This window comes from Bufo bufo, chromosome 3 (assembly GCF_905171765.1).
Source record: "Bufo bufo chromosome 3, aBufBuf1.1, whole genome shotgun sequence".
NCBI lineage: Eukaryota > Metazoa > Chordata > Amphibia > Anura > Bufonidae > Bufo > Bufo bufo.
Window position 1 is genome coordinate 245,655,235 of NC_053391.1, and position 13,867 is coordinate 245,669,101.

General features: G+C 44.2%; 1 protein-coding gene across 2 annotated transcripts in view; it reads left to right on the forward strand.

Annotated features, from left to right (window-relative positions):
• The window catches only part of PPP1R12B (protein phosphatase 1 regulatory subunit 12B), a 102,331-nt gene that overhangs the window by 49,553 nt on the left and 38,911 nt on the right, over positions 1–13,867 (forward strand). For both annotated transcript variants that reach the window (XM_040424064.1, XM_040424065.1), the window contains exons 2-3: positions 8,418–8,434; positions 12,857–12,989. In XM_040424064.1, coding sequence (XP_040279998.1) covers positions 8,418–8,434; positions 12,857–12,989 — 150 coding nt within the window. The remainder of the gene's footprint in view (positions 1–8,417; positions 8,435–12,856; positions 12,990–13,867) is intronic.

A 13,867-nucleotide genomic window follows, 5' to 3' on the forward strand; every position in this document is an offset into this window, starting at 1 on the left:
ACAGTCCCCTCCCATAACGGTGACCTCCACAGTGCCCGCCCCTTTAACAGTGACCTCCACAGTGGCCTGCCCCCTTAACAGTAACATCCACAGCGCCCTCCCCTTTTAGGCCTCTTTCACACGGACGTGTGCACCCCGTTGCCGTATTGCGGACCGCATTTGCAATACACGGGTGCCGTTTCGTGGGCATTCCGCATCACGGATGCGGACCCATTCACTTCAATGGGTCCGCAAATCCGGAGATGCGAAATGGTGTGGAACGGAAGCACTACGGAGTGCTTCCGTGGGGTCTCATCCCGTACTTCCATTCCGCAAAAAGATAGGACATGTTCTATCGTTTTGCGTAATGGCCGGATCGCGGACCCATTCAAGTGCAGCTGACCCACGGACTGTGCCCGTGTGAAAGAGGCCTCACAGTGACCACCCCTTTATTTGTGACCTCCACAGTACCCTGTTTCGTTTACAGTGATTTCCACAATAACCCACCCCCTTAACAGTGACCCCCACAACACCCCGCCCCTTAACAGTGACTTCTACAGCACCCCATACCTCCATAGTGGACTGTCACCTTAACTGTGACCTCCACCATTCCCTGCCCCCTTAACAGAGATCTCCACAGCACCCACTCCTTTACAGTGACCTCCACAGCGGCCCTGCCCTTTAAAAGTGACCTCTACAGCGGCCGCCCATTTATTAGTGACCTCCACAGTACCCCATCTCCTTAGCAGTGATTTCCACAGCACCCCGCCAGCTTAACAGTGACCTCTACAGCAATCTGCCCCTTAACACAAACCTCAATAGCGGACCGTCCCCTTAACTGTGACCTCCACAGCAGCCTGCCCCAGCTCTCTGGTCCTTTAGCAGTGTCATCCACAGCGCCCTGCCCCTTTAAAGCTGACCTACAGCAGTGAAGAAAAATGGCTGGGTTGTTATGGAAACCTGGTGTAAAACTGTGTGTATGTGGAGACTAAAGGCCTGCGAGCTTCTATTGGCTGATAAGGGTCATGTGACCATGTGTATGACAGTTGGGATAGGAGGAGAAAGACCTGCAGGCTTCTATTGGCTAATGTAGGTCATGTGATGTACCATATTTGCATTTTTGGGGAATATCTCAGGAACAGTACATCCTAGAGAGCTGAGACCCAGTCTAAAACCTTCCCGGACACCTGAAGTACCTGTGTGCCAAATTTCGTGATTGTAAATGCGATGCTGTGGATTCCTTTAGCGGACATATGCAGCACGCCAGACCTGCAGGGTATTGCGATTGTGAGGTCACGGTTAATGGCAAGCGAGGGTTACTCACAGTTCTGTAGGATGACCCTGGGCAGGTGCACAGCAGTGAAGGAGAGGCTGGCACAGTAGTCCTCTGGGGCACACTCTGTATTTAGGGACCAGGCCTGGTGGTGGATGAGGTGCCCTGGATGTTGCAGGTGTTTTATGTGCCTGGGGCAAGGTCCCTTTAAGGATTTGTGACGCCAGTGCCTGTAACGGTGGCACACCGATTTTATAGTTATAATAAGTGAGGTACACAGGTGGTATAGTGAACCAAACTTTGCTTTACTGGAACAACAGTTTAACTTTGTACAGTTCAGTTTCTTATAGCAAGTTCTCCTCACAAGCAGGCTTTACATCAATAATGGCAGGTATATTTCTTGCAAGATACTCGGAGGGCAATAATAACACACACTCAGACCAGGTTGTACCTTCTCCTCAGAAATAGTGTACACTGTTCCTTAGAACTCCTGTCTGGCTTTCATCCCAAGGCCCGGACGCCCTAATGCTGGCTTTTATCCTTGGCAAAATATCTTCCTCCCGTATTTATCCTTGCTTTATATTTATGATTCCTCTGCCCTTCAGCTTACTTGTGTTTAGCTGGTAACACTGGCTCTGCTTGGCTTGTGGGAACTGCAGGTTTTCTCCCAGGAGGTAACTCTTCTCATGGGGTAAATCACCGACTCCTGACTACAGACTAACTCCTCCCTGTCTGGGCCTGAACATTTATACTAGGGGCTCCCTATCTCCCTCTAGTGTCTAGGATGCTACACTACACCCCAATAGGCCTGCTGTACATGTCACAGGGGAACAATACATATAAAAACATATAGAAAATACATTAAAATGGGCGGTTAAATATACTGCCACTGTCCCTCAGGAGTAGGAGTACCACGTGGCCTAATTGACCCTTGTGTAGTGCCCACATTCACCTAGTGGGACACTACACATACATACAGCGTTATATATTAGATACACAGTATATATAACTGTCTCTATGTACAGTAAATCTCTTTCTCCTGTCTTTTCAGTGACTGTCATAGCTGATGACTGACAGTCCAGTTCTCTATCTTGAAGCACATCCCTGCATCTAGTTAGTTAAAGAGGACCTTTCACTAGAACAGAAAATCTAAACTAAGTATGCTGACATGGAGAGCGGCGCCCAGGGATCTCCCTGCACTTACTATTATCCCTGGGCGCCGCTCCGTTCTCCCGGTATAGCCTCCGGTATCTTCATATGTCTGGCTCCACCCAGTTGAACCTGCCGGCGTCTTCTTCTCCCATGGCCAATCGCAGCGCTCACCTCATAGCCTGAGAGTTTTTTTTTCTCAGTCTATGAGCCTGGGAGAAGGAGATCCGCAAAAAAAAAGCTGGATGTCATCCGTTTTTTTTTGCAGATCCATTGTAACAATGCCTAAAACTAACAAGAATAGGACATGTTCTATTTTTTTTTTGCGGGGCTACGAACGGACATACTGATGCGGACAGCATTAAAATGAATGGGTTTGCATCCTATCCGCAAAAAAAATGGAACTGACACGGAAACAAACGTTTGTGTGCATGTAGCCTTAGATTGGTAGGGGTACAACTCTTGACAACCCAATGGAATAGCTATTTGCAAGAAATGCAGCACTCGGATTAGTGCTGCAGCCTTCTCACACGCTCAGCGGTGGCCATTCCTGCTATTGCAGCACAGGCCCATTTACTTGAATAGGACTGAGCTGCACATAGGCCATGTGACCCACGAACGTGACATCACTGGCCTAGAAAGAGGCTTCAGCACTCACCGGAGCACCATAGCGTCTTCAAACAGATGATTGGTGGGGGTGCATGGTTCAAACAACCACCAATCTTTTATCAGTCACATGGCCTATGCACACCTCAGTTAAAGGGGTTATCCAGTGATTTAAAATTGATGGTCTATCATTAGGATAGGCCATTAATATCAGATTGGTGGGGCTGGGGGGTCCAAGTTCCAGCTCTTTGAAGGGTCAGTGCTTTATTTTGCAGCTCAGTTCTATTCACCTGATTGGCACAAGCTGTAATACCAGGCACAACTGCTACTAGAAGTACATAGCTGTGACTAATGTACAATGAAGGTGATGCTGGAGTGATGCAGCTCCTTCCAACAGATGACCATAGGGGCTGAAGAGAGTCAGACCTCCACAGATCTTGGATTCAGTATAGGCCCTTGATTCATTATGTCAATTATATTGTCTAGCGGAGAAAGGCAGTAGGTAGAAGAGTGCTGTGTTGCAGTACCACTATATTAGATAGTATTCTTAAGGCACTCATTAAAGCAGCATTATAATCTTCATGAGGTTAATGAAAAAAAATAGTCAGGAGGTAGTAATTGCAGCATCCTTAAAGGGGAGGTGTAGGAGTGTAGCGGATAGGAGTGGTGACTTTGGCAAGGATAAAAGTGGTAGTGCTCAGGGTGGTAATCCTGCTCCAGGGCTCCTGGGGCCGAGCACACCTGGGTTTAAGGGTTTTCTGCCTGATAGCGGTTAGGGTGCCCTTGGTGTTGGTGAATGGTATGGGAGTGGAAGGTAGGGATCCAGATGTGGAAATACAGAATGATAAGGCAGTTTTTTTTAATTAAACCAATAACTATGTTTTTTTACTGAAACTTTTGGTAAAGTGCAAATTCACATACTCTTGGGACGGTTCTCGAATAACGGTTCTCAAAAAACTTCTGGCAAAACAAAGAAGGTTAACTCCACCAGCCACATCCAGATGCAATCTTTCAATATTACTGTGCTTCAAGCTAGTTCAGTCTTGTCGTGCATTATAGTCTCAAAGGCAGAATTTTCTCAAAATGTGGTTCTGCAGGATGCCCACTGAGGGATGTAGCGTCTGTCTCTTTTCACTATGACTAGGGTCCTGAGGTTTTTACCTCTAGTCAAGATGCTGTGAATTCCAAAGCCAGTATTTCTGCATTAGCTTCACATGCAGACATCTTTCACCAACCAATATGGATGCCAACCTCTCAAATAAATGGCTTTCTGCACTCGGGTGGATAGATGGCTGAAGTGGAGTTAGGCCCCAGTTACTCGGCTCTATGTCACCTCAGGACTTAGGTTCCTGCAGAGCTGCTTACTGCTTGCTCAACAACTCCAGACTCTCTCAGGGGGGTACTGAACCCAAGGAGTTGGACCCACCACTGCCTAACAACCTAAAAGCAGTAGGAGTTATCCCTCAATGTTCCTGCCAGAAGTTAACATAACATATTCATATTGGGCATATTTTGTCCAGTATTTTTTTTAGAGTGGATCATTATGAAAAAAGGAATAATTTGGCACCTCTTGTGTTTTGGCTTATAAATGGTGATGCAAAATCAGAAAGTATGAATGATTCCTAAAGAGTATATTAGAGACGGGCAGATTTTCTACCCGATGATCGCTAACGATCTTTCATAGTAACACTAGTTAGTGATCATCTGGCAGTCTAATACTGTCGCCGATTGCACGATAAATGAGCAAAAGCTTCTTCATTGGGCAAACCAGATCTTTCTGCATGCTGAAAGATCAGGATTTGCTGGTGGCATATTGTGCTGCGTAATTACGATATGCCGCCAGCAAACCACTGTAGAGCATGGGGACAAGGGATGGCATAGTGATCACTCCTCCCCATGTTGCTGAGGAGATTGCTGCATGTAATAGCATGCAAAGAGCAGGCGATTGACGGGAGGGAACGCTTCCTGCCGACAGTCGTCGGTGTGATCGGGGTGTCTTATACACCCTTTAATGTGACTTGGGAATAAAATGCAATAAAGATAACAGTATAATGAAGATGGTACTGGAAGATAGAATGAATGTTAAGTTTGTAGCAAGGGTTACCAAGGAGCACCAGTAGTTATTGAAGGCTATCTTGTGTTCATCCCTTCCTGCCCTGTGCAGTAATAGTATGTTAAAACAAGCAGCTAGTTAGTGCGAGCTGCTGTACTATTATGGCACAGTGAGGGCACGGGCTGAGAAGATGTGTCTGCACCATCACTTACAAGTGCTGATTCTATTGTACAGCTAGCACCTTGCTTTCAATGTCAGGAATCAGAGATAACCCAGATCCCTGCAATTGTACCCCTTAGATGCCGTGGTCAATGCTGACTGTTGTATTTAAGCAGTTAGACAGAAGGAGGAAGATCCCTTACTTTTATCCCCTCACCTCACACTAGTAACACTACTGCAGAATTCCTATGGATTGCTATGATGGGTCCTAACAATGGCCTTCAGGACTGCCAGGTACATTTACCTATTAGGCAGGAACTAAAAGGCCATCTGTCATTTTACAAGACCTAAAACAATACAAATAGGCCTCATGCACACGACCGTTGTGTGTTTTGCGGTCTGCAAACCGCGGATCCGCAAAACACGGATGGCGACCGTGTGCGTTCCGCAATTTGTGGAACGACACGGACAGCCATTAATATAACTGCCTATTCTTGTTCGCAAAACGCGGACAAGAATAGGACAGGTTATATTTTTTTTGCGGACCACGGAACGGAGCAACGGATGCGGATAGCACACGGAGTGCTGTCCACATCTTTTGAATAGGTCCGCACCCGAGCCACCAAAATTGCGGCTCAAATGCGGACCAAAACAACGGCCATGTGCATGAGGCCTTACAGTGTATTATATGAGTGGTCAGAGTATTGCATGTTCAAGTGTTTAGAAAATAAAATAAAAAATCTAAACTTCAAAATTTCTCTTCACATCAAAAATATTTTTGAAAAAAATAACAAACTAAAATATATATGACTGGTGTCACCACATCTCTAATGATCAATGCAATACAATGAGGAACACCGTAAAATAAATCTGTGTGAATGGTCTATAAAAAACTATGCAGTATTGCTGCATGTTTCTAACCTGTCCCCCAAAAAAATAGCAAAAGCTATATAATATGTTACAGTGGATCCTCAAGTTACCATGACCTCAGGTCACAATATTTCGTAAGGCTACTTTCACACTGGCGTTTTGGCTTTCCGTTTCTGAGATTCGTTCAGGGCTGTCACAAGCGGTCCAAAACGGATCAGTTTTGCTCTAATGCATTCTGAATGGAAAAGGATCGGCTCAGAATGCATCAGTTTGCCTCCGTTCCGTCTCCATTCCGCTTTAAAGGGGTTCTCCGGGCTTTTAATATTGATGACCTATCCTCAGGATAGCTCATCAATATCAGATTTGTGGGGGTCCGACACCCAGCACCCCTGTCGATCATATATATGAAGAGAAGGCTGTGCGCACGTGCCATCTTCTGTCTCTCTTGCTGCTCACTGCTGCTATGTCTATGGCGAGCAGGAAGAGAGAAGGGAGATGGCACACTGCGTGCGCCTCCCCTTCATACAGCTGATTGTCGTTGGGTGCCGGGTGTAGTTCCCCCACCAATCTGATATTGATGACCTATCCTTAGGATAGGTCATCAATATTAAAAGCCCGGAGAACCCCTAAAACTGTCTGATCGGTTGGTGGTCCAACTGTTGAGGCACCAGCGGTCAGATCCCTGCTAATCTGACACTTATCCACTATCCCATGGATAAGGGATATGTCATTTTGGCCTCATGCACACGACCGTTGTTGTGGGGTTCCGTTGTTCCGTGATCCGTTTCCGTGTGTCTTCCTTTATTTTTGGAGGACCACCAGACAAAGGAAAGTAAAAAAAAATCTAAGACAGGTTTGCCATGCAAATGATAGGAAAAAAACGGACGTGCGGACGCGGATGACAATCTTGTGTGCCTCCATGTTTTTTAGCGGTCCCATTGACTTGAATGGGTCCGCGAACCGTTTTCCGTGAAAATAATAGGACAGGTTATACCGTGGGTTTTGTGTCCGTGCCTCTGCACCGTAAAAAAAGTAGTGCATGCACTACTTTTTTGCAGTGCAGAGCGTCGGATGCGGATCGTGGATCCCATTCAAGTGAATGAGTCAGCTCGGTGCCCGTGCATTGTGGACCACAGTTTGCCATCCGCAACACGGCCAAGCCCGGCACACGGTGGTGTGCATGAGGCCTTAGGTTTATCTTTTACTGGCAGCTCTGTAAGGGTATATTTAGATGAGATGTTTTTGACCAGATGTTTTTGCATTAAAAAGGCAAATAAACCTGCACTTAGTTTTACCAGATTTGCTGCGGTTTTGTGATGTGGTCAATTTTTTCCAGGTTAAACATAAACATAACATAAATGTATTTCACTTGTATAAACTGCATTGCCAATAACCACATCAATCACAGTTTAACCAGGTGCGTTTTCAACAGCGTTTACTGCGTTGTCAAAATCATTTTACGTCACTACTGTATACCCTCAAGTAAATAGGCAGCTTTAGCTGGACCAATAGGGCCGTAAACATCAAACGTGACTAGGAAAACATAAACTCTAAATGCAGCCTCGATCTCACCGAAGGTCCTATTCTTTTTTTTTTTTCTATTCTGTTTATGCTGATGAGAATAGTTCTTTCTACTGGGAGTGTAAAATAAAACAGGATGTACATGGAAGCTATCCGTTTTTCAAGGATCCGTTTTTTGCTAACAGAAAATCGGACAGTGATACAGTTGAATTCAGAAGGGCACCTGTGGCTGCTGGCCAGGTACATAAGAACCTGATGCTCCTAGCATTAATTAATGCTGAGAGCATCAGATCATTATGTACCCAGCTGGCAGCCATGAGGAGGCTTTGGCGCCCCCTGGGCATCGGCTCTCCGGGAAATTTCCCTCTAGAGTCTATGGCCAGCCTGGCCCTGGTGCCGTTTGCATGAGGCTTAAGTTTTGGCTTTAATTGACCTTAAATACAACAGTCAGCTGGTTTCTATATCTATCTTTTATTTCACTTACTGTTTCTTGCAGCCTACATGCCCGACTTCCAAAGCATTCTATATCTGTAAAGAATAAATCAAGGCAACTGGACTTACTGTAGATTTCTTGAAAACGTTTCACTCGTTTTCAAGAAATCTTGAAAACGTTTTCAAGAAATCTACAGTAAGTCCAGTTGCCTTGATTTATTCTTTACAGATGTACCATGACCTGGATAAATGAGAACCTTCGCAGACAAAGCATTTAATAGTTTAGACCTGATATAACAGTCCAAATGACTAGACTATAGGCACTTTTCTGTTGAATCCTAAAAATAGTAATCAATTTTATGTTTCTTTTTACAGCATGAAAGGTCTTCAAGGTAAGATTATTTTCTAATCATTTTTATGAATCAGTGGTGGAGGTATATATTTTGTAAAAAAAAATCTTGAACTTAGTCACATAGAACCTTCATGTCACATATGAAGGTCGCCTGACATTTCCAGTTTCTAGGTAGTCTCTTAACCCCTTAAGGACCCACGCCGTACATGTACAGCGCTGGTGGACGTGACTTAAGGACCAGCGCTGTACATGTACGGCGGGCTGATCGGGCGGGTGCAGGAGCTGCGCCTGCCCAATCAACGGCACGGACCCAGCAGTCACTGACAGCCGTGTCCCTGCTGCATACGCTGGCATCGGTGAAAATAATGATGCTGGCATGTTAACCCCTTGTATGCCGCGGTCAAAGCTGACCGCGGCATGCAGAGGGTTCGCTGAGGGTACGGGTGCCCTCCGCTTCCATATCGGGTCCCCGCGCTGCAGTGGCGGGGACCCAATGGCAGAGAAGGCAAGCCCGATGCCTTCCATAGGCATCGGAGCTTGCCTTCTACGAAAGCCTGTGAGATCCAGCCCTTAGGCTGGGTCTCACAGGCAGGCTGACAGTCAATGCATTACAATACAGGTTGCATTGTAATGCATTGCAGAGGAGACCAGACCCCAGAAGTTGAAGTCCCAGAGTGGGACAAAATAAAAAGTTTCAAAAAGTAAAAAAATGTGTTTTTCATAATAAAAAAAATAAAGTTTCAAGTAATAAAAAAAAAAATTCCCCAAATAAATAAATAAAATAAAAAAAGAAAACCAGACATATTGGGTATTGCCGCGTCCGTAACAAGTGGTTCTACAAAAATATCACACCCCCTAACCTGAATTTTTTTTTGTCACCTTACATCACAAAAAGTGCAACACTAAGCGATCAAAAAGGCGTATGCCCCAAAAATTTCAAATTGCCCATTAAACCGTCATCTCATCCCGCAAAAAATGAGACCCTACATAAAACAATCGGGTAAAGCATGATTTTTTGTGTTTGAAAAATGATTTTTAAAATTATTTTATTGTGTAAGACTTAAATAATAAAAAAAAAGTATACATATTAGGTATCGCCGCGTCCGTAACAACCTGCTGCATAAAAATATCACATGAACTAATCCCTCAGGTGAACACCGTAAAAAAAATATAAAAATAAACTGTGTCAAAAAAGCCATTTTGTTGTCACCTTACATCACAAAAAGTGGAAATACCAAGCAATCAAAAAGTCATATGCACCCTAAAATAGTACCAATCAAACCGTCATTTCATACTGAAAAAATTAGTCCCCAAAAAATAAAAAATAAATGGTTTTCAGAATATGGAGACACAAAAAAAATAATGTTTTTCAAAAATGCTTTATTATGTAAAACTGAAACAAACTACTAAAAAAGTTGTCATATTTGGTATTGTCGTGTCCGCAACAACTTGCTCTATAAAAATAGCACATGATCTAAAATAAAAACAGTGCCAAAACAGCTATTTTTTGTTACTTTGCCTCACAAAAGGTGTAATATAGAGCAACCAAAAATCATATGTACCGTAAAATAGTACCAACAAAACTGCCACCTTATCCCGTAGTTTCCAAAATGGGGTCACTTTTTTGGGGAGTTTCTACTCTAGGGGTGCATCAGGGGGTCTTCAAATGTGACATGGCAACTTAAAATTATCCCAGTGAAATCTGCCTTCCAAAAACCATATGGCGTTCCCTGCCGTCTCCCTATACAGCAGTTTATGACCACATACGGGGTGTTTCTGTAAACTACAGAGTCAGAGCAATAAATATTGAGTTTTGTTTGGCTGTTAACCCTTGCTTTGTTACAAAAAAAAAGGAATAAAATGAAAAATCTGCCAAAAAAGTGAAATTCAGAAATTTCATCTACATTTTCCTTTAATTCTTGTGGAACACCTAAAGGATTAAGAAAGTTTGTAAAATCAGTTTTGAATACCTTGAGGGGTGTAGTTTCTAAAATGGGGTTATTTATGGGTGGTTTCTATTATGTAAGCCCCACAAATTGACTTCAGACCAGAACTGGTCCTTAAAAATTGGGTTTTGGAAATTTTCTTAAAAAGTTTAAGATTTGCTTCTAAACTCCTAAGCCTTGTAACGTCCCAAAAAAAGAAAATGTCATTTACAAAATGATCCAAACATGAATTAGACATATGGGAAATGTAAAATAATAACTATTTTAGGATGTGTCACTATCTGTTTTAAAAGAAGAGAAATGTAAATTTGGAAAATTGCAAATTTTTCTAAATGTTTGGTAAATTTGGTATTTTCTTTTATAAATAAAAATTAAATATTTTGTCATGAATTGCAATATGTGACGATAAAATAATCTCAGATTGACACCCAGGACCCCCGCCAATCAGCTGTTTGAGAAGGCAGCTGCGCTCCAGCAGCGCCGCGGCCTTCTCGCTGTTTACCGCTGGCCCAGTGACGTCACGACTAGTATCAACTTGCCTGGGCGGGGCTAAGCTCAATTCAAGTGAACAGCTGATGAGCAGGGGTCCTGGGTGTCGGACCCCCGTCGATCAGATGCTAATGATCTATCCAGAGCAGGGCTTTTTTTCTGGCGGAACGCACCGGAACGGCGTTCCGCCACCTTTTGACATCGCAGCCTGCCATGCTCCAGCATGACAGGCTGCGATGTATCAGCGGGGAGGGACTGGAAGGAGGAGCTGGGGGCCGGTGCGTTCACTGTGCTCCAGCCCCGTCGCTCCAGTACAGTTATAAAATGTGTAATTCAATTAATAAAGATTTATGCTGCCCCCTCTGTAGTATAACATTCAATATATCCTACTCACAGGGCTACTGTTATATCGTAATGCAGGCCGGCCGGGCAGACGAGCGGTAGAGTGACTGACTGACGTCACGTGCCTGCGCCGCCTGCTTCATTCATAAAGTAGGCCGGGCAGGCACGTGACGTCAGTCAGTCACGCTGCCACTCGTCTGCCCGGCCGGCCTGCATTACGATATAACAGTAGCCCTGTGAGTAGGATATATTTAATGTTATACTACAGAGGGGGCAGCATGAATCATTATTAATTGAATTACACATTTTATAACTGTACTGGAGCGGCAATGGGGGGTCTGTGGATGACACTGTTAAGGGGTGGGGGTCTGTGGATGGCACTGTTATGGGGTGGGGGGGTCTGTGGATGGCACTGTTAAGGGGGGGGTCTGTGGATGGCACTGTTATGGGAGGGGGGTCTGTGGATGGCACTGTTATGGGAGGGGGGTCTGTGGATGGCACTGTTATGGGGTGGGGGGGTCTGTGGATGGCACTGTTATGGGGTGGGGGGGTCTGTGGATGGCACTGTTATAGGATGGGGGATCTGTGGATGCCATCCACAGATCCCCCATAACAGTGCCATCCACAGATCCTCCACCCCATAACAGTGCAATCCCCAGATCCCCCATTAACAGTGCCATCCCCAGATCCCCCATTAACAGTGCCATCCCCAGATCCCCCATTGACAGTGACATCCCCATCTGGGGGGTTTCTTTGCTGGGCTGGACTTTTATAGCCCCCCAAATTTTACTTGCATCCCTGTTCTCTAAAGGGGCGGTTTTAGGGGGCGGTCCTAGGGGTGGGTAGGGCGTGGCCAGGGGAGGGGGGGTGAGTTCCACTACCTTTTCTCTGAGAAAAAAAGCCCTGATCCAGAGGATAGATCATCAGTTAAAACAAACTGCAGGACCCCTTTAAGGTGAAAAATGGCAGGGTCCTGAAGTGGTTAATTTACAGCAGATCTTTTAAGAGCGGAAATTGCCGAGTAATGCAAATAAGATCTCGATGTAATTGCTAGCTGAAGGCTCTATTTGCTTGTTTTACAAGGATTATTGTGAATATCAATGTGAATGGAGAAGGCCAACAATGAAACTTTATCGCTGCTCTTCACTCATCGTGCCATCATAAAAAATTACTTGTCAGTTCCATGATAGCCAAACACCAAGCTTACAAGAGCCACCTGCAAGGATTTTACTGATAGAAGCAGATCTGTCCTTGCCCATGATTTTTTCACTGATCTTTCATTAGTGGCTTGAAAAACGTTTATGTATAAATGTGGCTTAGAGGGCACCTCCAATAAGTCTGGCACAGCTGCAATTACATGCTACTGGAAGCATCTATTGATACGGAGCTTTGCGGACCAGCAGCATCATTGGAGCTAACTTTTAATAAATCACAGCCAATTAGTAGAGACCTGAACCCTGCTTGACATACTGTATCATCAGTTATATCTAGGCGGAAAATGATCCAGGATGCTGTTATAGAGATAGCTGCAAGCCCTAGAGTTGGAACCTACATTTATCTGACATTTCAGGTATATTGTATATTACAATATTCCATAAATGTCTGAGATGAGAATACTCTTTTAACCTGTGTTTTCACATAGAAATTCAATAAAGGTTTAATGCAATTGTCTTGTTTCCTTCTAGATTAGATTCTGGGGGCTCCAGTCTCACATCAACAGACAGTGAACGTACATCTTCCCGACCATATTCACGGGACAAACGATTGGCATCAACTGAGAATAAGACAGATGAGGAGCCAAACAAAGATTTCAAAAAGGTTACTTATCTCTAGCTTAGGTATTCAGGTTTAGAAAAAGATCTTGGTCTGTGTTTAAACTGTTCCCACATAGTTGCATACATACAATTGTCCAAGATTTGTTTTGGTATGCTGAAGCATTAAAGGGGTTGGCCACTTCCTGGTTACTGTTGACCAATGTGTATGTAAGATGTTCATACGACAATTACTAATATAGTCTTTGTTGAAATTGTGTGCTATTTTCTATATTTCATAAGGCATACTCCCTTGTTTGCCAAGTATTTTGTGCTCTCCACGCAGACATTCTGTCCATAAAATGGCTGCTGAGGAAGGTCATGTGACTAGGCAAATCACCTTCATATGAAAACAGTGTATACAAAATATCTTCAAATGGTGGGAGTTTAGTGTCGGTACAGTGTGCCTGAATAGAGAAAATACCACATGGAGATGATTTGCCTGGTCACATGACCTTCCATCAGCGGCCATCTTATGGACAGGACCTCTGTCTTGATAGCACAGAATATTTTACCTAACCAGGAGACATGGTTTATAAAATATAACAAATGGCACATAATATCAACAATAGTTATATTAACAATTGTAATATAGTCATATTACATACACATTGGTCACAACAAGTAGCAAGAATGTGGCCAACCCCTTTAAGATTTCCCTTCACTGGAACTGTAAGGGGTCTAGGCCAACCCCTGAAAAACAACTCTATAGCATTATCCCTCCTTCACCAAACTTTACAGTTGGCACAGTGCAGTCAGGCAGGTGACATTCTCCTGGCATTCGCCAAAGTCAAACTCGTCCATCAGACTGCCAGATAGAGAAGCCATGTTTTGTCAATGCACAGAACACGTTTCCGCGGATCCAGTGGCAGTGTCCTTTACACC